At 41.1% G+C, this 27,836-nt stretch overlaps 1 protein-coding gene across 1 annotated transcript in view; it reads right to left on the bottom strand.

Annotated features, from left to right (window-relative positions):
- LOC141020305 (calsyntenin-2-like) overlaps window positions 1-27,836 on the bottom strand; it is a 250,036-nt gene that overhangs the window by 56,501 nt on the left and 165,699 nt on the right. The window contains exons 5-8 of the mRNA XM_073495380.1: window positions 24,226-24,375; window positions 3,583-3,768; window positions 1,500-1,757; window positions 117-238 (exon numbers count right to left, since the gene is read on the bottom strand). Of these exons, the coding sequence (XP_073351481.1) occupies window positions 117-238; window positions 1,500-1,757; window positions 3,583-3,768; window positions 24,226-24,375 (716 nt within the window). The remainder of the gene's footprint in view (window positions 1-116; window positions 239-1,499; window positions 1,758-3,582; window positions 3,769-24,225; window positions 24,376-27,836) is intronic.

Genomic DNA, 27,836 nt, shown 5'->3' with positions numbered 1-27,836 from the left:
ATAACCTACTTATCAAATCCACAAAGGTGATTTGAGCTATAAACTGAGCTTTGTGTTATGTGACACACAAGTCTGCCTGTCTGTCGTATGTGTCCCGGAGCATCGCCGTATCTTACCTGCTCCAGTTTCCAGTGGAACTCGGCCGGTCTGAAGGTATCCACCTGGGTGAAGTCTCTCCTCAGCAGGAACACCAGGCGGCAATTATGGACATACAGTGAGTAGTGATGACGGTTCATCTCTGTGGGAGGGAGGGAGGGAGGGAGACAGGAGAGTAGGCATCAGGGACTACATCATCACACCTACTCACTGTCAGGTAATCCTGACATGTAACTTTAAGAAACCTCACAAAACTAGGACAGCAGCACCGCTTCGAAGGAGACCAACTTTCTAAAGGTCATTTATGTCATCACAGGAAATTTTATAACAAAATCATCCCTTTGGCCAAAGCATGCAATGGTATTACTGATGTTTTATATGCTGGATCATTATAGAGCACCGAACTTTGTTCACAGTAACTGAAAGTGATTAGATTTGTCCTCAAATGCATCTTACTGTAGAATCATTTACAGTATGTGTCATGTAGGCTACAGACTCCCCCGTAATGATGCCCTAATACCTAAACTAAACCAGCACCAACATGTTCACACATACACCTCCTTATTTCAGTGGCTTTTGGCCTTCAACCTTATTTTTTCTGTTGTACTGAAGATGTACGTCTTTAAACACGGGTCACAAATATATAGTTTTGTTTCCTAAAAGTCAGCTTCTTAAACAGAAGGGCAATGTAGTTTTGAACAAACGTCACTCAAACAGGAGTAAACAGTGCATTTGCTGGGGACTATTTTCAGCTGCGGATTAATATAAATTTGGTGTTCCAGTGAGCATTTATGGCAGCAGAACAGTTTACATAGGATTAAACATGCATTATGTATTCTCTTCTGCTTGGGGTCCCTCAGTCAGACCAATAAAGACGTAGTCTGATGATGTTGTGAAGTAGCAGGGAATCATGGTAGATGATGACTTAATTGTTAAACAACCACCACTGCCGATGAAAATCTATCTGACGTGACTCAGGTAGAAATCCCAGATGAAGTAATACACAAAAGTTTTATTCACTTTTTGTTCGCTGACTAACTTCCTCAATCTTTGTGGTGTCATATGTTGTTTACCTGAAAGTTACAAATGAAACTTATTGTTAGCTTGAATAAAACTACAGATTTCTCTGGGTTTGGACAATATTCGACAAAGGTCTGGTCGTTTTTATGCATTATTCATTTAAATGAAGGAAGATGTCACCTGGTGTAACTGCATGGCTCATTGAGTTTGTTTTTGTGCAACAATGGAGCTTTATGGCACAGAGGGAAAGGATACACATATATCAGGCTTTGGCTACACTTGGATAGAGTAAGTGGGAGCCATTGTTTTTTGTTATTCATGATTTGTTGACAGTATGGAAAATAAAGAATATATCAGCCCTCGCCTGTCGGGCACTCACTCACCTGTCTTGTCGGAGTTACAGAGCAGTGTCTCCTTCTCAGCTCTGAGCCCAGGACTGGGCCCGTGCTTCATCCAGGTCGCTATAGTGAACTGGTCCGTCAGATTCTGAGGAACCACCCAGTCGGGGATTTTAGCTGCCTGACGACCATCAAACCTGAAGATCAAGTCACTGTCCCTGCCGCTGTCAGTCACCAGGGAAGCTGTCCAGTTGGTGGCAGCGCTTGGGGCAGGGAGAAGGTCAGTGCTGCCAGAGGAGGCCCCTGGGGTCATCGCCGTGGAAACAAATAAGAGGTGCGACAGAAGATGTGTCAATAACAATCATGGCAGAGATGCAGTGGATATTGGCCTAACCTTGGCTATGATTACTTATGAGTAAGGCAGATGGCAGGGCTTAATATGTAATCAATGGTCCGAGATGGATAGAGGATGTGGCTATTGATTCATCGCAAATGAAACTGACTTTCAAAAGGAAATAGATGTGAGTCACCATTCACAAATTCACAACATAGCTCGCCACTAAAATGCGCCTCTATGGAAACAGAGCGGACATATTGACCGAGTGCTATGGTAACACACAGAGAACAGCAAAGGGACAGCGTGTGCTCAGTTGTTTACAGCTGACACTTATGGTTATAGGATGCCTATATATCCTGATAAAACACACTGATCAGTACTGCAGTGCATTGAGTCATCCATTGAGCCTTCCTCTCCTTTCCTTTAAAAGCAACTCCATCATTCCTCTGACACGGTAACCTCAATATGTTGAGTCCCGAACGATCTTTGTTTTCCAACTGTCACCTTGACAAACGTTATTTTTGCCTTGTCGCTCACCTTGTTCCTCAATGTATCTGACGTGCCCTTACTGATCTATCTTTGTCCCCCTGTGTGACAGTGAAAAATGCATTTCATGGGTCTAAACTACATTTATAAATCATTTGTAACAGCTTATGGATGGTAATAAATCAAAGCGATGTAGGAACCATGCTGTTCCGGGGGAAAAAATGAGCAAAGTCAGAATTCACCATGTCTCCCTTGTCCGTGCCAACAAATGCAACATACATCTGTTCATTCCTGCTGAAAACACAACATTATCACATTAATTGATGTTTTTCCCCGTCTGTAAAGCTCTGTTTTTCTCTACCTCACACCCATGCCAGTGTCAACGTTTTGACTCCAGTAATTAGATTCCCTCAGTAAATAAATAAGCATCGACTTCTCCAGCACCCAGCTGTAGCCTTCTTTCTGCCCGATGTCTTTGTACATTATCTCAAATTGATTGTGCTTTAAAAAAGCAATTACAATTTATTCTATTCGCTATCAGATAACGATTATGAGGTGCCTGGTGAAAAGGACTCTTTAGTGGTAAACCATGCATGGACTGGGCGCCAGGGGAGGCAGGGAGGGACGTTATGCATTCAGATGAGCCGGAATGGCGCTTGTGAAGGCCGTTAGTCAAAGATGATGACTCCAGCCCCCCTGCTGGCTGTGCGGTGTGGGTGAGAAGGGGGGAACGTAAAGGCTCGGCTGCTTTGTTGGCGCTCTGGGCACCAACGCGGCAGCTCGGCCGTTCATCAGTCACCGAGGAGAGAGCATGGATGCAGCCGAGGCGACTAATGCCCTCGCTCTGTCACATCATTAGTGACACAACTTTAAGTTGCTATTCTGGTGCCTTCATTTTGCATAGGGGTTTACCAGGGACACAAGCGGAGATAAGGAAGCAACACCGACCAGGAGCTTTCAGATGTTGGTTTAAAAAGGGCAGAGGAAGGCGCCTCAGGCCCTGTCTGACCCTGGTACTCAGGCCGAGGATTCCACTGATGCTTTTAACAGCAACTTACTTCTAATTCACTGCACTGACTTTCAGTTTGCAGCCTCAGTCAGAAGTTATCTTTGATCAGCCATCCGCTGTATATTTTACATATCCACCACCACCCTAACAGCCACAGGTCCAACTCTCATGTGATTTACTGCTACATGCCAGAAATGCTCACTCAATCTAAGCTGCTTGTCATTCTGGTGGCAGCAGCCTGATTATGGTAATCAAAACACAACGGAAAATAGTTGTTTTTTTTTAACAGAACCAACCACAGAGTTTCTGTAGAGATTTCTCAGAGTAGGTCTCACGGTCGCAGCCTTTCCCGATGTGGCTGGTCTGCAGCTCCACCGTGGTCCTCACCGACGACAGCGGCCCATCGCAGGTCTCCAAGTGCATCTTAGGAAACAGCTGCTTACTTCCTGTTCCTGGCTCATAGTCCACTCGCTTATTCCAACCTGGTGAGAGAGGGAGACAGAGTGCTAGTGTTAGGCAGGGCAGAGAAGACAGATTTAAATGCAGTCTGTCCTCCGGTGTGGAACACACAGCCCTGCTGCAGATCATTATCTGAAATGATATCTGATTTTCACAAGCCTACTTCTGCTTTTGTTATTGTTCACCTCATTTTGTCCATTTAGGCTACCATCAAAACAAGACTCCATTTCCAATTTTTCACTGTCACTGATATTTCTGCCGTCACAACTCAATGTCCTTCTGGCAGAATGTGCCCGGCTAATGAAATTGCGGCATTGTTCTTGGAGTGCAGTGCAGTACCTGCATTAGCGTCAGTAGTCATTATGCTGTCACTGTCTGTCCTGTCAGCTGTGAATTGCGTTTACTGTCATGGCAGGCTATTATTTTGTGCTGCGGGGATGTTTGTGTTTTTCCCTTCATTTATCCCAGCCGCTGTGCTGAATTTGTGTTGGCCGGCACAGTCTCCTCCATAGATAGCAAGAGAATGAACTGCAAAATTATTTCACCTGTTCAGTGTTTGTATGAGATTTGTTTACAGTGAGCCAGTCTCACTCATTATCTCAGTTTCAAACAGTGTACCCGGCATATCCATGAACGCTGTCAACATAGATTTTCAACATTTTCTTACTCGGAAGCCGGTCAGTCCAGTTACCTTCTTCCGTCATACAGCAGTGAAATAGCCAACCATACCACCTCAAACTTAATTGGGCACCGAACTCTCAACCATCCTATCCAATCTATGTTGCTTCCTAATACACACAAATGAGTTCCCATCCATCCATCCATCCATCCATCCATCCATCCATCCATCCATCCATCCATCCATCCACCCATCCATCCATCCATCCATCCATCCATCCATCCATCCATCTCTCTATCTGTCAAGCATTGCTAGCAAGGAGCTGGAGGTATAAGCATGATGCTGAGCTGAGTGGAGAAGAAGAAAGGGAGCAGCTCTTTGTTGCTCACCAGCCTGTTAAATCTGCCATGTTTGTTTCCTCACACACTCACCACCTCATGCTCAAACACACACACACGCTGCATCTGTTTTGTAGTTGATTTACCTCCTCCAGACTGCGAGTGCTGTGGGCTGCTGCAGCAGCACTGTTACTATGGGATTGTCAGCGGCTGTGATGAGAATAGGCACAAACAATGGTGCGAGCTAAACGAGAACAAAGACTCATGCATGGACACAAACACAAAAGGTTCCTGTATCTTCTTTTAGCACACATTTCTTTTTTTATACGCAATTACTGTACACTATATGTACTGTATATATGTCTATGTCCTCCTAGCTGTTGATACCTGTAATCATATCACCTCATTCTGCTGTGTAGGTCCAACTACGGCAAATAACAGCAATCCAGGAAGTCACTGCTCCGAACCAAGAAATAGCCTGACACCTGTACAGTAAAATTGCATTTTTTCATTTTTATGCTTCTGTTTTTTTCCCTTTAAAATCAGTTGTATGGTATGTCATGTAAAATGCTAGTAGGCGATGATGTCATTCTTACTTATTATCCTCTGTTACAGTAATTGATGTAATGTCTCTGAATGAACGCAGTGAATAGGTGATATAGAAAGGCCGCAATAACCTTTGGATCCAGTTGGTTATGTGTTTGCTGAATCTGTTTTCTGCCCTTTGTTTTTGCTGTGCCATGCTGAGTAAAGGAATGACGCTGCACCTTTCAGGCTGGAGAAAGGGTGTAGCAGGTGCTCTGGTAATAACATACTCCATCGACAACTGAGAGTCAAATGACCTGTCGAGGACTTGGCTTTAACGCTGCCAAGCTCCGCATCCAGAGAGGGAGGGGAGGACGAGGCAGAGCCTGGTTACGCATGCATTAAAGGGAGTGAGGGAACATGGAGGATAAATTTGGGGTAATGGGTTGAGGATGTAGTGTGCATATGTGAGGAAGGGTTGGGTTGAGTTTGGAAGTAGGTGATTAAGGTTTATGTGATAGAGAGCTCCGGACAAACATGAGGGAGAGTGAAAGGTGCTGACTCTAAGGTGGTCTGACTCTCATCACCTCTTAAGAGTTTTTCATTTCATGGTGTGAACACCTATGGTCTGTATGTGGAGACCAGCCACTAATCCTGGTACCTTCAGATAGATTAAGGTAGGCTGTCTCTTGCCACAGCATAGAACACATAATTTAAATTCAGACTCCAGCTGTATCATATATCCTATCATATGATTTGGCTCGTCATGTGGCATTCCCATTCCCCACTGGTTTTTAGTTACACTAGCTGCACGGCTCAATGGATACAGGCTGTCCTCACCAGGGAAGCGACCATATAGGTCAACTGTGAAAGCAGCTTATCATGAACCATTTTGATGTAAGGCGGCGACCTCTGTCACATGAAGTAGTACGTAAGAGCAAAGGTCAGCATAAAGTGGTGGACGAGGTGGATGGTTGGGATAAAAAAGCACAGGACTGTCATCCAGGCGACAGCTGTTGGTGTTCCATGTGAAACCAAAAGTCAATGTTGAGTTCTTTAATCTCACTAATGTATTTAAGTGATGTCAGGTACATAACGTAACTGAAATTAGTTAAAGGAAAAGTAGTTATTTTAACCCAAAACATGGTGTTTACCTAAACCTAACCAAGTAGTTTCCTTGCCTAAACCTGTACGACAAAGGTCCAGTACACCTGTAGCTGGTACGCTGTGACAATCATGTTTTTATGATTTGATTGCCGATATATATTGCTGGTCCTCAAATGACCCTTATCAGTTTGTATCAGTGTGTAGTGCTGGAGGTCAGTGTATTGGATCCAAACCTTACACCACCCGATGCCCATTACCCAAAAAGGTTTACTGTAAAACACAAGATAAATGGCCCATGAGTGTCCCCACTGTGACAGAGGCTGATGATGAATGTAAACACAGGGGTGAGGGATGGGCTCAGGCGCATGGAGGGAGTAACTAGGAGTGTGGGTGCAACTCATCATGCAACAAATCACAACACCAAGTACAGTAGCAGATGTTCTTTCACACCAAAAGACACATTTCTTTTTGAGACACAACTCCCTTCCATTGTAAAGGTCTGAGGTAGGGGGTGTTGAAGTAGAAATATGAGCTGTTAGAAAAGGAAAAAAAGAAAAGATACACTCTCCCCACAAAGCAAAAACAGTTTATTCTTCATTTTGTGCCTTACCTTTAGATAAGACCCATACGAATAGCCTCTTATCAGTGATAAATATCTGGCCATGGCATTTGTCTTTAATAATGGGAACCACTGCAGCAACAGAAAGGAAAGAGGTTCTTTGCCAAATACCTACTTGACTGTACTGAAGTGTGTTTACAGGGTCCACACAAAGAAACACATCTCTGTTTTGAATCTGTCCTTTTCAAATCTTTGATAACAGCACATTTTCTCCATGTTTTCATTTGTGGAAGACAAAAAACAATACCAAAATTATATCACCAACCTTCCTGCCATAATTCTTAAGGATTGATGCATTCACAGTGATTTAATACCAGATCCTTTCATAAAAGAGAGAAACCTTGTGCTAATAATGACATAACACATTCGCTCTGACTGTTGGTACTTGTGCATCCATACTGTGATATTTACTGTTTTTATTTTTTTTCTACGTTGTTTTTTCCAGTCGGGCAGAGGTATTTCCATTTAAATTGAAATGTTTTGCTGTTTGGCAGTTCCGCCTTTGCCAGTTTATAACTGTTTGACATAGAAATAATGGCACAGTACTCATGTCGCTCTGTGTGCGTGAAAAGACTCTGCTGAATATTTTTGTGTTTTATTTAAGCTCTCTCAATCTTTCTAAAAGAACTTTGAGGTACTTGTACTTTACTTGAGTATTTGAATCTAATGGTGCTTTGCACTTTTGACTCCACTGCATTTATGTCAGCTGCTATAGCTGCTAGTACGTTTTCAGATTCAGAGTTTTCATACAAAGCATGTGATCAGATTATAAAATATAATGCACTGTTTTTGATTAAAATAGCCAACTGTATATAAAGTAGTTATCAGTAGCTTCATCTCCACCTGACAGAATGAAAAACATCTTATTTTGTACTTTGATTTAGCATTAACAAAATAAAACATGATGTCCACCCTTTTACTATTTTGATATTTTAAGAAAATTTGTTGCCAATACTCATGAACATTTGAATGCAGCCTTTTACTTGTCACTTTTTTTTATTACAGTTTAGTATTGCTAGTTTTACTAAAGTGAAAGAGCTGGATATAGAGGGGTTCATTTTAATCCTAAGCAACAAAAAAATATTTCGCATATATATGTATATATATATATGTATATATATATATATATATATATATATATATATATATATATATATATATATATATATATATATATATATATATATATATATGTATACATAAAATCTGTCATTTCCAGTCCTATTCAGCATCACTACACAGGTTTGCATCTCTATATTTTAGTCCACTGAGAGCATTTTGCATTGCCATTCAAACAAGTGTCTGCACTCAGCCATCATAAAAGGGTCTATTTCAAGGCCTGCTATCTTGTATGAAGCAGTGGTTCCTATAATCTTGCAGAAATGAGCAGCATTTGTGTCCCCTCTAAATAATTTAGCCCTATTTAAGAGTCTCTGTAGGACCCTGCTGCAGCTGAAGCTTTCACTCACAGGTGCAACATGAGCTCCTGAATACACTGTCAGTACAAACAGGGAGAACACATTTACACTTAAAGACTTAAGTCCAAATATCACACAGAAAGCATGTGATTCAGATGCCTACAAGTCGACAGAACTATAAATGCATTCAGCGCACACGTACTCATACATACGCTCACTACAGATGCACAGGCACAAAAACACACAGACTTGCACTAAAGCTCAGCTGTCTTAAAAGCAGTGTGGGTTTAATAAGAAGCTATTTGGTCTCTATTGAGTTGTGTGCTTGCCTGCAGTACATTGAACAGAACTCACACAGCGGACCCAAGAGTTTCTCTCTTTGTGAATATGAGACGAAGACGAGAGGCAGAGGAAGCAAGGCAGACATGAAAACCACCATGTGGAGCTGGTTCACCAGTGAAGAAGTACAAACTCCTCACCGGGGCTCTGATCATATAAAAAATCCACACTTTAATGTGAGTGTGTGTGCAGGTTTTGCAAGTTTCATTACAACCTGCATATGAAAAGATGAAAATGTGTGAAACTGTCAAACTATGATCATGATCTAAATGTTAAATTTGAATGAATGATCTTCAGTCTTCTCTACAATTCTGAGTATGGACATGGTGCTACATTATCACTGAGGAGTGATAGCCAGTAAAACCCAATGTCAGCCTTCACAATTTATGATCATACTGTATAGTATACTGTGGGGTCACCATTATTGTGTTTTTAACACATCGGATTTGACTCTTGCCAATCTGGTTGTACTGGACTTTGACAATTATGGGATTGCAGGCAGGTAATTGGATGAACAATCTGTCTATCACTGACCAACTTCAACAAATCAGATCAGCAAACCATATGAGGTAGTGGGAGAGACAAATATACACTGCAGTTCTGATGTAACTGATGCTGTAGCAGCATCTATGCTAACCTCTTAAAGAGCTGCAATGCTTTATGTTGAGGTCCTTGTAATGATCCTTAATTATTAGCTTAAAAAAATGGTAAAAGGTATATAATAATAATAATTTATTAACCTTAAGATGGCATTGATCATGCTTTAGATCCTGCTGCAAAAAGCCTAGTTAACTTTTAATAAGCGCACAATGAACTGCCAATAAATAATAAATGATATGTTAATCTTAATAAAGAAGCTAAAAAGCTTAGTTAAGGTTTTACAATGGCGTAATATGTAAGTTAGTTAAACTCAATACATTTTGTAATGCTATAACAATTATAAGAAACTCATAAGGCTTTTGTGTCTGAACTATCATGTGTGCTTATGGATGTCTATGATCTAACAATAAATGTGTTTATAATTGTGTTTAATAATGCTATTATTAACTCTAGTCTTACAAATGTTAATAAACATTATAAGAACTTATAAGGTCTTATTACGTATTAACTAACGAGTATTTCTATGATCTTAAAGGGATAAATTGGGGGTATGAGGTATTTATCCCTAGTGTGCAGAGCTTTGTACTGCTAAACAGGACCGACAGTGAGACCTATTTTAGCCACCTAAAAGACCACTGTATTGCGCAGCAGATCAGCTGTTTGGGTTGGACTTTCAGCAGCTGTCTGACAGCAATGTAAAGCACCAAAAATGTTCAAAATGTGGCATACGCTTAAACGGATATATGTTTTTTTTAAGTGGCCCTTCTTTTAGGTGGCTAAATTAATGTCCGTTTAGCAGTACAATGCTCTGCACCTCTGCCGGTGGTACGTGCTGCTTCTCGACACAGGGGGAGAGCTGACGGTCATCTACTGCAGGTAATACACTGACTAGGGATAATACATACAACCCCACATCAAAAGACCCAAACTATCACCTTAATATAAGGCTCTACTGCAGCAATTGTGGTTCTGACCAGAACACATAATATGAGATTAAATGGATTCTCATGTGATCTCGTGACGTTGTGCATCCAGCCGCCTCGTAAGGTAAATCTGGGCATGTCGCTGAAAAAAAGCTCACGCATCATCACTTGTACTTCACTGGCACCTCCACTTAGCTGTTGATCTCTGGAGGGATGATTCAATTCGAAAACTTATAACAGTGACCAATCACCATCACAGTAAAACAGTATGACTAAAAATTACATGTGAATTGTTGGATTATCAATTTAACTGTCATGGGCACAAAGAAATGGTAAAAAGCAAATGTAAAAAAACACTTTGGGTGCATTTATGCATTAACACAACATACCATAAAATGATTTTCGAAGAACCTCCAAAGTTTGTTGGTATTTGCAGGGAGATAGACTACTTTGTCATCCTGCTAGATTATGAGAGATTACATGTGGATGTGATATTGGCACACAGATAGTGTCTCAGAAGTTCTGTTTGCATGCAGAAAAATCAGATGAATATGCACTGCTGTATCTGCACAGACGTAGAGCTGAGGTAAGTTTCCAACGTCCTCCTGAAAATGAAGAGTGTGAAAAGCAGAGAGTGAGAGATGGTGAGGAAGGGAAGATGGATAGAGGTGCTTAAGAAAATGATGCATCATCACACTTTCACGCTGTTCCTCGTCTCTGGAGGGTGTGGAAGAGTGTGTGTGTGTGTGTGTGTGTGTGTGTGTGTCATCAGTAAGTTCTTGCATGGACGTGTGGGATGATGGTTGTGTGAATATTGTGTGTGTGAGTGTGTGTGCGTGCAAAAATGCTGACACTACGTTCAAGTAGTCAGGGGGGGTCGTCATTACTCGTCCCAGCCATCAGTGAGAGAGCCAATTTCCATTTAAAAGAGCACTCTGCTCCTCTTTGCCTTCCTTTCCTCCCCATTCCTCTCCGCCTCCATCCCCCTCCTCTTCAGTGAGTGCCATCTTTCTGATTTCTACTCCTCTTTCCTGACCATCCTTCTCTCTCTCTCTCACTTACCCTACAATGCCCCAAAAGCATTCATTTTAATGCTTTCATGCATGCTCTTTGTGCACCATACAAGATCTTTCTTTTCTTTTTTTTTTAACTTTCTTGAGTGCGCAGAGAGCTCTTCCTTGTTTCTTCGGAGCTCAAGGCTTGCAACAGAAAAATGTAGGGCATGTAAAGGTGGCGGCTGAAAAAAGTGAAAACAAGGCAAAAGACTGAATGACAAAATAGATGAGAGTGGAATCTTTCTTCCTGTCTGAATGTTCAATGATAGGAGCCAGATTTTCTCCATCTAGATAGAGGAAGGGTCCTCAAATGTTCTCTTTGAGTAGAGCAAGTTCTGCCTCTTTAAAGCAGTTTTCAACCTTACTGTTTTTGTTCATTCTCGCTGCTCTCATAGTGTAATTTAGAGACACAGCAGGCAGCTGTTTTCAGTTAAAATGTAAAAAAAAAAAAAAACACAATACCTGCTCAGCACTGAACAGAAGACAAACAAAGCTGGCAGTAGCTGATGGACAAAGTGGAGAATTTAGGACCTAAAGAGTTGGAGATTCCCCTCATGTGTCATTAATGTTAGGACTTACATTCTGCAGGTTCACCAGTTCTCCAGAATCACGACTCCAAATAAATGTTGCTCCATACTATCTGCAAACAAGATTGTCATATCAACTTCGAGATGATATGATACTGTGTTGTGTTTACAGCTTATTTCTGCCGACCTTCGTCTCCTGCTATGATGATCAGTTATAAAACAAACTGGGAACTGAATCATCTGTAAAGATTTAACAGTCAGTGCATTTCCATCAACCTGTTTTTATGCACATTTTGAATTTGCACATGAAAACCTGTGGAGAAAACCCCAACAATGTTAAGTAGAATTTGAAATATTGCTCAAAGGTTTTATGCTTTGATGGGCTGAAAGGGTTTAGTATCAATAAAATAGAAATCTGAAGAGCAAATGAAACATTCAGCGACTAAATCATGGCGTACATGACGCATGTGAGTCAAGCTTTGGTTTCACTGTAAAAACAAAAACATTTGATCCGTGTGGAGCGATGACGTTATGCTAACCTTCCTCACATCAATCCATGAAACAAACTATAATGCCAGATTTCCATAATAATGCAGCCTGTCCTCATAAGAAAAAAATACCATACATTAGGTTCATTAGGGTCTCTGAAAGCAGTTTATCCATATTTATGTTTCCTGATAGGCAAAGACCCCTAGTGGCTGAAGCAATTATTACAGCCACAAAGGAGGAAGTAAGGAGTATAAAGAGCATCAGGCTGCATAGGGAGGAGGACTGAGATAGACGATCAGGTTAAACAACCACAGGACTTTCATTCAGGAAACCAGTGTTCATGTCAAGTGTGAAACCAGAGGTCAATGATGAGGTCTTTAAACTTACTCACATAGTGAAATAACATCATGTATTGAAATGTAACTTACTTACGTAACATAGGTACATTTGTAATTGAAGTTACAGAGGAAAATGTAGTAACTTTAAACAAAACCACAATGTTTTCCTGAATATAACCCAGTGGTTTTGTTGCCTAAACCTAACCGAACGCAAGCTTATGACAAGGTCCTGAATGCCTGTCACTGGTGCGGTCATGTTGTTATGAGATCAGTGATATATGCCGTTTTGGGAGTCAATGGCCATCAACCTTTTTAGTCAGATTGGTATAAGGATGTTGGACATTTGAGACTGGCTGTCTTTAAATGCATCATCTTGTGTCCTCTTTCCTGCAATGGTTTAATGGCACCTTACTGGAGAATTAGCACCACTTCATGTTTATCTCAATGAACCAACTCCTAATATTTCTATAAAAGTAGTGGAATAAAACACTCTTTACTTTGCCACTTTCTTAAAACTTGGTTACAGTTGCACTACTTTTGGATGAAAACCTGGCTAGTGTCCCAATTCCACAATATCTACTAATTCTCAGTGGATTTTGAGTATGTGGTGAGGTTTAACAAAATGTACTCAACAATATCAGAATGCATAGCAAAGCTCAGTTGATTCTTGAGTGTGCTGTTTATGTACACTATATTCCCATGTTGCAATACACAAAGAAAATTGCGGTGAGAAAGCTCCAGAAAGAAAAGAAAAGTATTAAACTTGTACAGGGACATTTTTCACTTTTTTTCTGAAGAGAGCAGTGGCATTACAAAGTTGCAGATGCCAAATGATGCATATATCCCATATCAAGTCCTTTCAGTATAAACAATATCAGAAAGTAAGTATGTTGTTTTCTTATATAATGACTATAAAACAATGTATAAAGTGTATGTAAATTAATGTAGAAAACATCTAAATAGTTATTTTTATAGTCTGGAATTGACTGATTAAAGGTCCCTTTAGTTACTGTTGCGAGGCTGGATAAGCTTGAGAATAAGAATCTTATATTCATATTCTTATTCATGATGGCAACGAAAAAGAGAGAAGCCTTCATCTTTTCTGGCCAACGATAAGTCATGTCATCTAAAACATACATCATCAACCAAGCTCTCTGTCCTTCTCCAAATCTTTTTAATGTTACCATAGAAATAAGGAGGAAACAAACCTGGCTGACATTGATGATCTGACATTTGGCTGACCCATCTTGATGTAATATTAGCTAACCATTATTCGTAGCTAGCTAGTTCGGTAGTGTTTTGCTAACATTAGTTTACCTAAGATGTGACTGTGTACAATGTAATGTGTCTGTGAAGATCGTGGCATTGATATGATGTGACTGTACATCATAATGTTACCTTTGAACAAATGTAGGTGAGATGGTGTTGATGTTCAGCTGATGGTGAGGTCTACCTCAGTCTCATCCACTCTTCACATCCATAAAAAAATTTTCTTTGGTTTTGGAGACAGAATAAACACAATTCCTTCCACATGGACAGAGAATCGAGGTACAGGTAAAGGTCCACTAGCAACATCTTTTAACCATCTTCTTAACTTGTTCTTCTTTTCAACATAGACGAATATAGCATACAGCACATATACAGTAGGTCTAATAGGAAATGGGAGAGTTGACCAAGCTTCATCCAGGTCGAAGCTTGCTCAGCTGTTATTGGAGCATAGAGCCAACAGGCTTAGGAAGGGTTAACTGGGACAAAGTCAGAATGCATAAGAAATATGAGAGTTGAAGGAAAATCGTTGACTCCAATTATATACATTTAAAAGAGGTTTAATCTTTTCATCTACATTTCAAATGTCACAGCATAATTTTGAGATCTGCCAAAAGAGCCTGAAAACACAGCTCTGCTCTGTGCAGCACCTGAGTTGACAGAAATGCTTTCTATTACAATAGTCTTGCAGTCTCTAATGGGAAAGTTTCTAAAGAAATTACAATATTTCTCATTTTGCTGGGAGCCTCCTATTAAACATCAGAATACTAAATCTAGAGTAACTCTAATGCCTTTGCCACATTTGAGGATTGAGTGAAAATGACAATATAATCCTGGGCATTTAGAGTGGAGAAACTCAATCAGTTAAAAGGAGCCAAAAAGTGTTTTCTGAGGCTCTCCATCTTCTCTTTTCCAAGCCTTTATTTTCATGCTGATCATGATGGCAGCAGACTAAGCAGACTACTCAAGACATCCCATCTCCTCACAGGGGATCCCGAGGGAATCCAAGGCTAGTTGGGATATACACTGTAATCCCTGCAGCATGTTTGCCGCAGGGAGGTTTTCCAGCATGTTGCTCTGTAGTCACTATCCAAAGCTCATAGCCATAGGTGAGGGTCAGGAAGTAACTGTAGATCGACATCACAGCCGTCCGCTATATGTCTGTAAGATTGCAGCACCAGCCTGATGAAACCTGGATGCCTAAAATCCATCCCTTGGACAAAACCTTTGCCCCAGATGTAAAAACTTATGTTTTATCTTTTCCCTGAACTCTTCTGTTTTTTCCTCTCTCTCATTCAGTCACTCCCTGCTGTTTTATCCCTCTCACATTTCCTGCTCTTACTCCCCGTCTCTCTCCTTGTCTTTGTAATCGTGATAGCCCAATGTCGCCTTGACACTGAGGGGGCACTATGAAGGAAACTCTAATCTCACCAGACAGCGAGACAAGGACTGAGGAAGTGTAATCATTCTTACAAAGGTGTGCGTGAGTGTGTTGGTGTACATACATCTGTGTGTGAACAAGGTGTGTAACCAAATCATTTTGATGCCTAAACCTAACTCAGTAGTTTTTGTGTCTAAACCCAACGAAACCGAGGCCAAGACCAATGGTAATAACAGGCCAAAAGTCTAATAAGTTATGTTTGTCTGACTCTTTGTCAGTAGGCTTTATTCTGAATGTCTAACTGAACATTGCATATGTATAATTGTTAACTTTACAGCACAGCCATTCACATGCAAAAATGACACTAGAGGGGTTGGTCATGGAGTGTCATATTTTGTAGCTATAGGCCACTGACCAAGATGTCATATTTGACGTGTTGGAAGAAATAATGTGTTGGTGTGAAAGCTACCTTTCTCCCTTTCTTTCTTACACCTCTACCCACACACACACGCACACGCACACGCACACACACACACACACACACACACACACACACACACACATTTCCTCTTTATCCAGCAATTGCTCTCCTCTGACACAATAAGGTGAACCCGGGTTGTCAGGCCGCTCTCCATGTTTTTACCCCCGCCAACATTCATCCATCCCTCCTGCCTGAAGCCAGGGACTAGGGTGGGAAGGGTTCACAAGTCAATCCCTGTGACAGTGTCTGTGTGTGTGTGTGTGTGTTGTGGAGTAATGCAATAACAGTGACAGGTGGAGTAAGAGTAGCCTCCAGTGACTGTGATTTACACTGGAGACTACTGGATTCCTACTTCAAACTAGTTGCATTTCAGAGAAGACAGAGTGGATGGAATGAAAGAAACATGAACATGAGGGTGAACGGAAAAAGGCAGGTGGAAAGATGAGCTGAAAGACAGGGAGAGCGAAATAAATAATTGTACCAGCAAGGGAGAGAAGAAAGAAAGAGAACAAAGTAAGAAAAAAAAAAGATGCAGGACACAGACACAGAGGCGAAAGGTAAGAAGGAAGCAATGAAAGTAATAAGGAAAAACAAGCTAATACCAGGGAGGGCATGAAAAGTGCTAAAGCAGCAACCAGACAGCCTCAGTCTGAGATTAGAGAGGAAGCAAGAGAAAAGTAGGAGGTTAGAGGAAATAGGAGAGGGAAGTGCAGAGCCATTTATTTCCCTCCTTCCTCCCTTTAATTCATCCTCTTCCTACTAGTATCAGAGATCGGGACCATTGGCAACACACACTCACGCTCGCGTGCACGAACACACACACACTCACTTGAGTCAAGCAGAAAATGCATCTCCCTGACTTAAACGGAGAAAGAAAATGCCTGAGAGCCTGTGTTGATCTCAGATACTCTACCTGAGGTTGGCTCTCAACTTTCCACCAACTTTACTGCTGACACACCGTTCTCTGTCACAGAGTCTCTGATGCCCTTTTGGCAAAATATAATAAGTTCACATTTGATCCAACCAAACTTTATTAGTTTGCAAGTGTTATTTGTGTTTGTTTAGCTTCGTTTTAACCTTTAAAGTGAGCGAGTCTCAGAATCGTATAAATTAATAGTGGAGCAATAAAACATATGCGACAGCCTTATTTAGTCTGTTATGACCAATAGCTTTTGGCTAATGTTAGCTAATGCAAACCTTGGGTAGAAATCACTGTATGATGGACTATCAGTCAGTTTGCTGGCTTCATTATTCTACTATTATTGATAAGGTATGTTCAGATTTAATGTGAAAAGAATTCAAGAAGCAGCGAGGCAATTGCACCTGCAATTGCAAATGAGGTAAATTATTACTCTTGAACTAATGTGCATGAGTGGTGGACTGCACGACCTGGAAGCAAAACCGTAGTTAGAAAGGTGCTTCTGCGCTCTGCAAGCACTTTTTGAATCCAGTATCCAGTTCCTTTAATACAACTATTTGCAATCTGTGACAGAACACTGAGAGAAAACATAACTGTTCCTCACAGGGGTACCATTTACTTTTCAACAACCTTACCATGAACACTAATTGTTGCTCTGTCACAGTGGAGTTTAGTTTCATTTTGGAACTGGTTTAGCTTCTCTGTTTGATTTGTGTGTTAATTAGCACAAGTGCTACCCCCTGGTTTGATTGGCCACTCTTTACACCTGTTACAGCCTGAACATTCAGATGAAACTAAAGAGAACAAGAACAAGAGCTGCAGATGTGTGAGTGTGAGAGCACCTTATTTGGCATGTCAAAGTTGCTACATATCAGACAATATAAAGACAACAAGAGGTTCCTTGCTGTGCATTCAGCATTTTCAATGGCAACCATCTTTTAAACAATTCGTCATTAACACAGATGTCACTGCGAGGTTTTAGTGGGTTATAGCCTGGCTTCTTTTCTATCCAATAAAAACATTTATTTTACGATATGACAAATCCACTGAGTACATTCACTTTGAAGGACAAAGAAATGCCAACGTTTGAGACTGACATATAGCAAACATCGCTCCAATCCGTGTTTCGAAAACCCTCTTTGCAAACCAGTAGCATTGTGGAGTGGTGCATGCATTTTTATTAACCAGTCACATCTCCTACACTGCATTTTCCAAAATATAAATGTTTTATTCTGCTCTCCTTACTCTATAAATTCACAAAAGGATAATCAATCATTTCAATGTTGTAGAGAAATAGAGACATCAAACGAGTATGGTATAAAATGTTTTTTATACTTCAGAACAGCTTCACATTTATAATTCTGTTGGTACATACTGTATCTATATTCACTGAACTGTTCGATGATTCCTCATTGAACATCACAAAATACTTTTGTTGTCATAGTAAGTGTCTAGTGTTGTAATAATGTCTTCCATGGGTCTCATTAGAAAGGAACTGACAGTGAAATCCAAACATCTAAAACACAAACACCTTTGTTGTATTGCTCTAATTATTCCCTGATAGTTTGGAAACCTGAGCTGCAGTCGGAGGTTACTACTAATTGCCTTGACAATACCAATGGGGTCAGTTTTAATTTGGGACTGTTTAGAGGTGAAACAGCATGCTAAGGTGTGTGTGCACCAACACACACACACACACACACACACACACACACAAGGCTCAGAGTCACAAAGGAAACAAAGAATGAATATGAATATGCAAATTTATTTTTTCATTGGTGTGGTCGATCTGTCACTCAAGGCTTGTGCTAAGCTGTGCGTGCAGTGTAGATGGGTTTATACAAACTGTTTATGTGTGTGTGAGTGTGTGTGTGTGTGTGTGTGTGTGTGTGTGTGGGTGATTGTGTGTGACTACACCACCTGCCGTAGAGGACATACATGACAAAAACTGACCTGGCTCATATTTTATAGGTAAGGAGCTCACACTGAGGTTTAATGGGATGTTGAGTACATCTTTCTCGTAGCACAAACGGACGGGTCATTGGGCTCCTGATCAACACAAGTGCCTCAGCAGTGGTTTGATATTTGTGTCCTTGTAAAGTTGTAAAGGAAGATATTGTTAGATTTTTTTTAATAAAAATACTAAAAGTCAACATTTAGACAGATTATTTTTTGGGGATAATATTGTTAAACTTAATATGTTCAACATGGCAAACATTATACCTGCTAAACATCTGCATCTTAGCACTGTCATTGTAAGCATTTAAGCATACTCTTCTTAGCATTAAGCTCAAAGCAACACCATGCCTAAGAACTGTATCAAAGAGCTGCTAGCTTGGCTGTTGACCCAAGGTTCTCAAAGCTTTGAAGACTCGGTGCCAATTCAGAGAGCCGGCATTTCATTCAGGCCGCACATGAACATGTAAGATATGTGACTCATATGGCTTTCTACATTAAATTCCTTGACCACAGAATTCACCTATTTGCAGTTGAGGCAGATCATTTTATCTTTCTGTTGAAGTCCGACAGAGTCAGAGTTGATCTTTTTTTTCCTCCTCCAACTCCTTTTCTCCTTAACAATACAGATTTTTTTTACATTTTTTTTCTTTACAGATTTTACATCTCAGTTCAACTTTAAGCTGCCGTGTTGTCTGCTGAAATATAGCCCTAGCACTGATGCTTGATAGGCTCACGTTACCACCCCAGCTCCTGCCCTGACACTTTACTGATATCAGAGTAGTAATACTGAGTTAAATTGCAGGCATAACATGCCATCACAGGGGGGAAATGCAACTCTGAAATACGTCAAAATGTGAGACTGTCATGTACAAATCAGCTATTACAATGTAATGTTAGCTACCGAGACAGCAGCAAACTAGTAGCAATTGTTTTATTTGTGTTAATAGAGATAAGGACCATAACACATTGACATGACAAAGTTCTCATAACCCTCAGTTTGAAGTGTGCCTCTGAAAAATCTCCGTTTGAAGAGAGTTTGAAGTGGTAGGGGCGAGAGGTGTATCGGGATTGTACTAGAAATGTTGGGCACATTTCGAAGATATCACCTTCAAACCCTCCTGTGTGCTCATCATAGTTTATTTTTTCCGAATAGCGAAGGGACAGTGCTGAACAAAAGCAGCTGACAATGCATTTCACAACATTTCAGCTGTTGGTATATAAACTCTTCCTTCCCTTCTTTGTAAGAATGCTACTTTTTATGCTTTGCAGGTTGGCAGGACCAGGATGACAGTCTGATATGAATGGTTTTATGTACAAATTCAAAACAATGAATGCAGTAATGCCTTGTTGTTTCCTGATTCTGGACAGTTTGTTTGTTTCATTTCAGCGACCTGTGCTTAAGGTTTAGAGGTTCATTCAAATTCAGGCAATGTGGATTTAAAGATGATGTTGCACGGCTACACATTTAAACTCACAGAGGAAACAAGAAAACAAGAGACACGTATTTTGTTTTCCAGCGCTGTTTGTCTGCTCAGACTGCTCGTCTCAGGCCTGGGGTCTGTAAGATTGACCACATAAAGCTTTCTGTCTGTTGTGGTGTTGGAGACAAACTGTACAACACCAAATAAAACTGATAACCATCCTATCGAACGAAGAGAGGAGGCTGTACAGCGGCCTGTCACTTATCTTCCCTTCTGTCTACTCAGTCCATTATTAGTTTTCTTGTGTGTGTGTGCGCTCATGTTTATGTGTTTCTGTGTGGACGGCAGGAGGGAGGGAGATGAAGAGACAAGATAGGAGATAATAGTTTGAAAAGTTTATAATTATGTTGGACTATCAGGATAAAACTTTGAGAATCAAGTTTTCTGTTTTCTGCCTTTCTCCTTGTTGTTCTGCAATCCTATCTCTTCCTGTCTTCCCCAAACCGGGGTTTTTGTTTTCTATGGAAACTTCATGAAAATGCCATCAGAGCAGTGGCAGCCATTGAGGTGACAGAAGTGAGGAGGGGATTCAGATTTGAAGAAAGATGGTCAAAAGAAGCTAGCTGGCTATACATTTCTAATTTTTACAAGCATGTGATGCATATGCTCACACACGGGTGGGTACACTCGCGAGTTGAGGGGCCAGTGGGGTGACCATGGTGCCACTTTAACATTGATATTTGTCCACTTTCTCATCTGGTATTGCCTGCTCTTGCTCTCTTTCTGTTCTGTCCCTCGTCTCTCCCATTTGACAATTAATTGAATCAAAAATGGGCAAATAGGTGGAGCTGAAGCGGGCCTAGTTAGTTAATCAAGCCCACCTAGCTGGAAGCCACCAAGCTAGATAACACTAACAAGCTATCTGTGTTCACACATCAAGGTAAGTGAATTTTGACCGTGGGTTTATTTGCTTCAAACAGCCAGAATACCTTTTACATTAGTTGCAAGATAGTGAGCAACAACTGGCACCGGGAGTGTGTGATTGTGTTCAATCTGAGCCAAGTTACACTCACCTGATGCTCGTTTTTCTTTTATCCTGCAGTGTATTTTCTCTTCCTATCTCCTTTCTGTACTTTCATAAAGTAAAGTAGCAATAAATGTACATTTCTCCTCCATTCAGCAGTCAAATAAGAGAGTTACAGTACATTACAGTGGATTTTGGCACCTCCATGGCTTGTTATTGCAGGAGAGAATGAAGATAATTCCAAAAGTTTAAAACCAAACTCTGTACTCTCCTCGCCTCTGTCCCTCCACTTCGGTCTTTTAGTGCAATGAACCACCTAGAAAGACTTATTATGTGTCCAATGCAATTAGCAGAGGTGAAGGCGAGCAGACACTCAAAGCAGCCATGCCCCTAATTATGTGTAACTTTAAGCCTTAATATAATTTAAACAAGTGAGTTGTACAAAAATTCACCCCCGTACAGTTGTCATGAGGGATAAATTAGGTATAGGGACCAAACTGTTTTTTCTTCCAGGCTGTAAACATGTTTATTTCTGCTGTAAAGTTTGGCATTTTAACACGGGCTCTTTTTTGGATTGGACCCAGCCTCAAGTGGCCATTCGAAGAACTACAGTTTTTGGTACTTCTGCATAGGCCTCAATTGTAAGAGCCGGAGTTTGGCTGTCAACATTCTCACCTGGCTCTCTCTCTCCTTTGCATTGTAGTCAGGTAACATTAAAGCCTTACTCTCACCTGAACCTGGCTGTTTCATAGAGAAAAAACACTATGAACAAACAGACATTTCTTTGGAGCCATACATGAAATTGAAAAGTGCTTCAGCACAGCCAACATCTTTACTACCTCTAAATTCCTGCTGCATCGTAAAGAACAGATGAAACAAGACGTAACGCAGTGAGCCGTCATCAGCTCGAGTTACCTTCACTTCACCTGTCTCTACCCGGCTTCAGTCCGCTCCGCTCCGTGTGAGGAGCCGTGACCTCACATAGCAAGACCTGACTCCACCGTGTGTCAGCTGTATGTCCACAGCAGACAGACAGAGGAGAGAAACTAGCAAGACCGGTAATGACAGCCAAACACAGTAAAGACTCACATTGTGTGTGTGAACAAACACATTCTAAGTGAGGACATGTGATTGGTCACGAGAGACACATCTGAGCCCTGCTGTCCAGAGCCGTAGCTAATGTGAACAGACAGATTAGTGTTTTTTACCAGAAAGAAGCGCGTCTTGTGTGTATCTGTGTGTGTGTCTGACATTCCCACAGTAGGCTGCCTTTAATACAACAACCACTAGCCCTATTAAATATCCCCTGATCTGTGGCCATGGCATTTACTTCTCCCTCTCCATCCTTCCCTTCATCTCTGCGGCCAAACAACGCTCATAGGGACGACTGCCCTTTCATCAAGGGAGAGTGTATCTGCGCTTGTGTGTGTTTGTGTGTATCTCCTCACCATAATCGAGTGCTGAAAATCCTAATTTGAAAAATGCGCACACAAAAAAATATTGCAAACAGGCTTCAAAGACGGGATTATCACTGAGAGCCTGGAGAGGGTGTTAATGTCACTCTTTTCAGCCTGTTTGTGTGCGAATGCACGTGTGTTGTGTGCAGGCATTGAACTTGTTCATATTCCCGCAGCAGCTGGGTATGACGCGTATGTGCATCTCAAAAGTTTGATTGTGTTTGATGTGAGAAAACGTAGGATGTAAATGTCTTTTATGTGTAGCTTTCTATCTCATGTCTGTAGCTTCTGAATGCTTTCATTGTACATCGTGAAGTCTGTGATCCCATTTGCCATCATCCTTGTTTGTAACTTTGCCTTTTGGCATTAAGCACACACAAAAAAACACTACACAGCCTGCTGCCAAAGCGCTGCCGCAGTGACTTTGTACTACTTACAGTCAGTCTGGAACTGAGAACAAAGAGTAAAACTTTCTTCTTTTTTCTTTCATTATTTCATTGTCATTGTATGATTAATGACCTGAACTCCTCTGATTCTTAAAATCATTTGTTACTGCACTGCAATGAAATTATTTAGACTAGACAGAAATGTTTTAGGATGTTCCTTTAATCATGTATTGTCTTGATGCAAAACGAATTGATTTCTCATTTTTCTGTCTTGTTTTAAGATCTTAACCTTGTGCCTGAGAATTTCTGACTCAGATCAGAAACATCTAAATTTATCCAAATCCACAAGCATGTGTTGCTCCTTGTTTTGAGAAAAAACACAAATTGTGAGACGGAATATGAGCCAAACAACTTGACAGTTTTTGCAGGGTTCAGTAGCTGCCACGGAGCTGCTGCCAGGGTCCTCGTTTACCGCTGTTTATCACCAGCCCGCTAACATCACGTCTCGTGGGACAATAAATGGCCGGACTCCAAAGAAATCCAGCACATGAATCACCTTGTTAATGACAGGACAACGCAGATTGCACATGGTGACATGTGAAGCTGCACGCTGTGTCTGTTTGTCCCTCATCACGTGTGGCTGCCCTCTCTGACAAGTGTAAATTGCGTCTGCAGTTATGTCGGGCGCCGTTTGTGTTCTTGTTGTAGCGCTAACCGTAGACACTTGTCTTCACATTACCGTGGGCCTTGTTAGGGCTGCCACGACTGCTTTCTGATGTGCTAAGAGCTGGGTTGGCTGTGTCATGGTGCTTTTAGTAAAGTGCTGTTGATCACACCGGCTATACTTGACAGGCCAATTCCTCGGGGAGGAATGAGGAGAGAAAAGATGGTCAGGAAAGCAAAATAGAGTAAAAAAGATAGAGAGATAGAGAGATATAGAAGGTAGGTCAAGAGAGAGGTGGGACTCAGACAGTGTGATAAGCACAAATGGAGAAAAATACATAATGCATTCTACAGCGAGTACCACACATTCAGAAGTAAGTGGGAGCACACATTAAAGTAATGACATGCAAATAATCACATCTGTGTTTCTGTGGGCAAAGACACACAGCTCCATCACTGTGCACATGTACTGTACAGTACAGCCAGGCTTGCATGCTGACACACATATTGTACAAACTTTAGTAATCGCACACAAATAATTGCATCTGCGTTTCTGGATGTATAAACACTGCACAGTCAGACCTGCCAGGAATCTTTGCACATATATTTAAAAGCTGAAGGCCTACCTTGCCAGCCGGGTTTGCAGACGGGCTTGACATCAATGCGGACGGGGACGCTATGCAGGGCTCTCTTCTGGCCGCAGTCCCAGGCCGTCACCTGGATCTCGTACTGCTGCTGGCGGTCGTAGCTCAGCTTCTCTGTGTTGCGGATGTTACCTTGTGCGGAGAAAAAAAGAGTACTAGATGTCAAAGTCAATAATCACTGAGATAAAATACATCAGATTTCATGGCCATAGATAAATGACCCAGTGAAATTGGCACTATATGTAGAGTTACCCAGTTGTTTGATAAGATAGGATTAAAAAAAAAGTATAAACATCCAGATTGGGTTTGATGCCAGAGTCTTGTTGACAAGCCAAATATTTGAATTCTCTGACAAACATATTTGTTGCCACAACCAATCAGTCTCTCTCATCTATCTAATCTATTTATGTGATTCATCATTTAATTTCTCATTCATTGACACAGACGGGTCACCGATCAAACGGGCCAGTGAATTCTGTGAATTTCTACATGAAGCTATGTGCCATTCGATGCAGTGTTGGGTTTAAAGGAGTCTGGAGTGAGGCTGTTACCTCAGAACTTTCTTCATAAAAACTTGATGTACAGTGGAGTAAATGAGGTGGTTCAGAAAGTCATTATAAAATGTATAAAGCACAATGTTTTTGTGAAACATTTTATTCTGTAATAAATACCACAAACCCATACTTGTAACTGGGAACTAGTGTGGAGTTCCTCAGTCATCAGAGTTTTGCAGAGTGACTTTATGGAGTCATAAAACGGCTGTGTGAGCTTTTACAGCTAAATGAGCTTTATTTTATTGTAGTCGGGATCCATGTGTGACAGATATGTTTCCATATTCATCGCTGCTCGCAGCTTTCAAATGCATATTTTTAATTTAACTTTACTTCAGTCTGATGACTAAAAAAAGTACTTCTCCTCCGTTTGCTGACTTATATGACTTCAGTATAGTTTAGAACATAAACAAAAGAAAGTAGGAAAGTTAAGTATACACTTTAAACTGCCTTGAGAACAGCGTTCCCACTCAACTGAGTGGCTGCTGCATAGCCTTGTGTGTCTTTATGGCATTTATGAATTATTAGATAACACCAACTACTTGTGTACTGCCTGCATATCTTCACATACACCGTGTGTGTGTTTGTGTGTGTGTGTTTGCTTAAATGGTATTTAATTTTAATTTTAAAGCATCATTATATATCATTGTCAAATTAACTGTGATGCCTTAATGTAATCACTGTAACAAATGAGATCAAGGCCAGGATGACAGGTAGCCTCCATCTCTCACAAGTGGTTTGATTAGTGCTAATGTTTCCCAAAATTAAGACGGCGTTTCCATTAAACTCCTGTCTCTTCCTGATGCAATGACCACACTGGGACCTGTCCTCCCTTCACCTCCCCGGTGTTCATTTTCTGAAGGTAGCAGATACTCCCTCCATGGCTGTCAGGGATGGAGTTCCTAACAGACAACAGCATGGAGTTGCATTATGGGGAGTGGAGGATCTGGACCCATAATAAGAAAATGAAAGTGAAGTAAAATTGCCCATTCATTTTTGAAGCTGTCTTCTGCATGTCCCGAAATTTAACAGAAGTGCAATGTTCAATTGCTGAAGTACTCCTTTACCAGTGTCCCAGCATGCAGCATACCAGACCATTGTACCTTTTGTGGCTCCACTGTAGAGGCAGCTGTGTTAAATCTAATAAGTTGACCAAAGTGATGTCACATGTTTTCCACGGGGCTGTCAGAATCAACATCAAAGTTCCCTGTAGTAACTTTATTATTATTATTATTATTATTATTTAAATCCACCCACTTCCTATTTTGGCTATGAACCCAAGTGGCCCATTAAATTCTGCTTGGTATTACAGTATAGCCTGCCAGCTTTATAAGAGATATGCTTTATATATACTAATGTATCAACATTAAAGTAGCAATGATTTTGTAATGTAATGCTGCACACAGCACCTTCTAAGAAACGAATAACCCGCTCGTCTCTACAGTACAATCAGCATCCAGACCACATTCATTCTCCTGCCTGGTCGGTAACCACGACCCATTTACCAAGCTGCCGTCTTCTCTCATGAGCAGAGTGCATGAAGGGAGTACTCGTGCTCCTAATGTGTCTGTTAATATTTGATGACTCTTGCACTACAGACAGATGACGATTCTATACACGCATCCAGGCCTGGGCAGAGAGGGCACATCCTGACTGAGAGTATATGCGGGGTGTAAAGAGCGTTGAAAAGAGTCACTATTAGTCCTTATTGGCTGTGAGTTGAAACGAAGCTGGAATGAGCTCCTGCGACTTATATTGCAGCCTGCGTGCTTCTTGGATTTTTGTAACGTGAGTAGAGAGGTGCAGAGGGAGCTGAATGTTGATAATGTGGTATATTTAAATACGAGTGTGTGAGTGGGAGGATTAGGTGTAATTCATATGAGGACGGCAGTGTTCGCCTTCCCGTCCTCTTTGTCCACTCTCCGTCTCCCCCTCGGCTTGTTTAGAATCCCTTCCCTCCTCGTTCTCCCCTCTCCAACCTTCCCATTCCCTTTGAATGCACATCATTGTCTCACTGTTTTTGCAGCCTCATCCCATTTTAGTGTTTGCTGCCTCATTTGTTGTGCCGTCCTCTCTGTTTCTTTTCTCGCAAGTATGAATGCACACTTACGCACTCACACCGTTCGGCATGACGGAGGTTCATATCCCCCACTCCTTTCAATTACTACATCAACTTATCCGTGTCAGCAGGCTGTGCGTGCTGTGACTGCTGGCTAGAGTGGCCAGCTAGTAAATGACTACTTTACCCTCCATCTCACTCCCTCTATTTGACTTTCTATCAAATGTGTGTAAACACAAACACAGGCGAGCCATCTTTGCATCTGCCCTGTGAGTTTCCTCTATCGTCCATTTATAATAACTTTCCAGTTTTACCACAGAGCTTACCTAATGCAGACAGCCTGTCTGCTCTTTGTTTAAAGGACAGACCTGCATTAATATGTACTATTCTTGTTGGCAACAGAAGACCAAAACCAACACTGTGTTAGTCCCTCTCTGAATACTTAAGTATACAGTTTCATAGTTATAAGTATTGTTAAAAGGCTAGGTAATTTCCTTAGACAAGTGGGCACTGGGGTTTTTAGCAAATGTTACTTAACCAGGAGCAAATAGTGGAGTAATAATAGTGTTGGGACTATTTTCAGGAAAACTATTTCTTTGCACATGCCCTCCAAGTCAAAAGCCTTAACTTCACCAGCTCATTCTCCACTTCATCCAATCACAACCCGTCAGGCTCTCTTTAAGCCAATCACTTGTAACCTGTCAATCATCATCAAAAGTGTTGTCTATCTCTGCTGTCATTTCAGCACCATTAAGATTTCACAACCATGGATGCATGGCCACCTCCGATCAAACCCTCCAATCAGACGTCTCCCTCACATGAAGGTGTCCCAACATCGAGCCCCGTTCCTCATCACCACCAACAGTGTCCCTGCTCTGGGTGAAGTGACCTACTTTGTGCCAGGGTCTGTTCACAATTCATGTAATTTTACCTCAAATTCTCTCTTTCTTTTTTTCCCCTCTTAGTCTAGTCTCTCCTGACTG

The sequence above is a fragment of the Pagrus major genome, chromosome 2 (genome assembly GCF_040436345.1).
Source record: "Pagrus major chromosome 2, Pma_NU_1.0".
In the NCBI taxonomy this organism is placed as follows: domain Eukaryota; kingdom Metazoa; phylum Chordata; class Actinopteri; order Spariformes; family Sparidae; genus Pagrus; species Pagrus major.
This window is presented reverse-complemented; position numbering and strand designations above follow the sequence as displayed.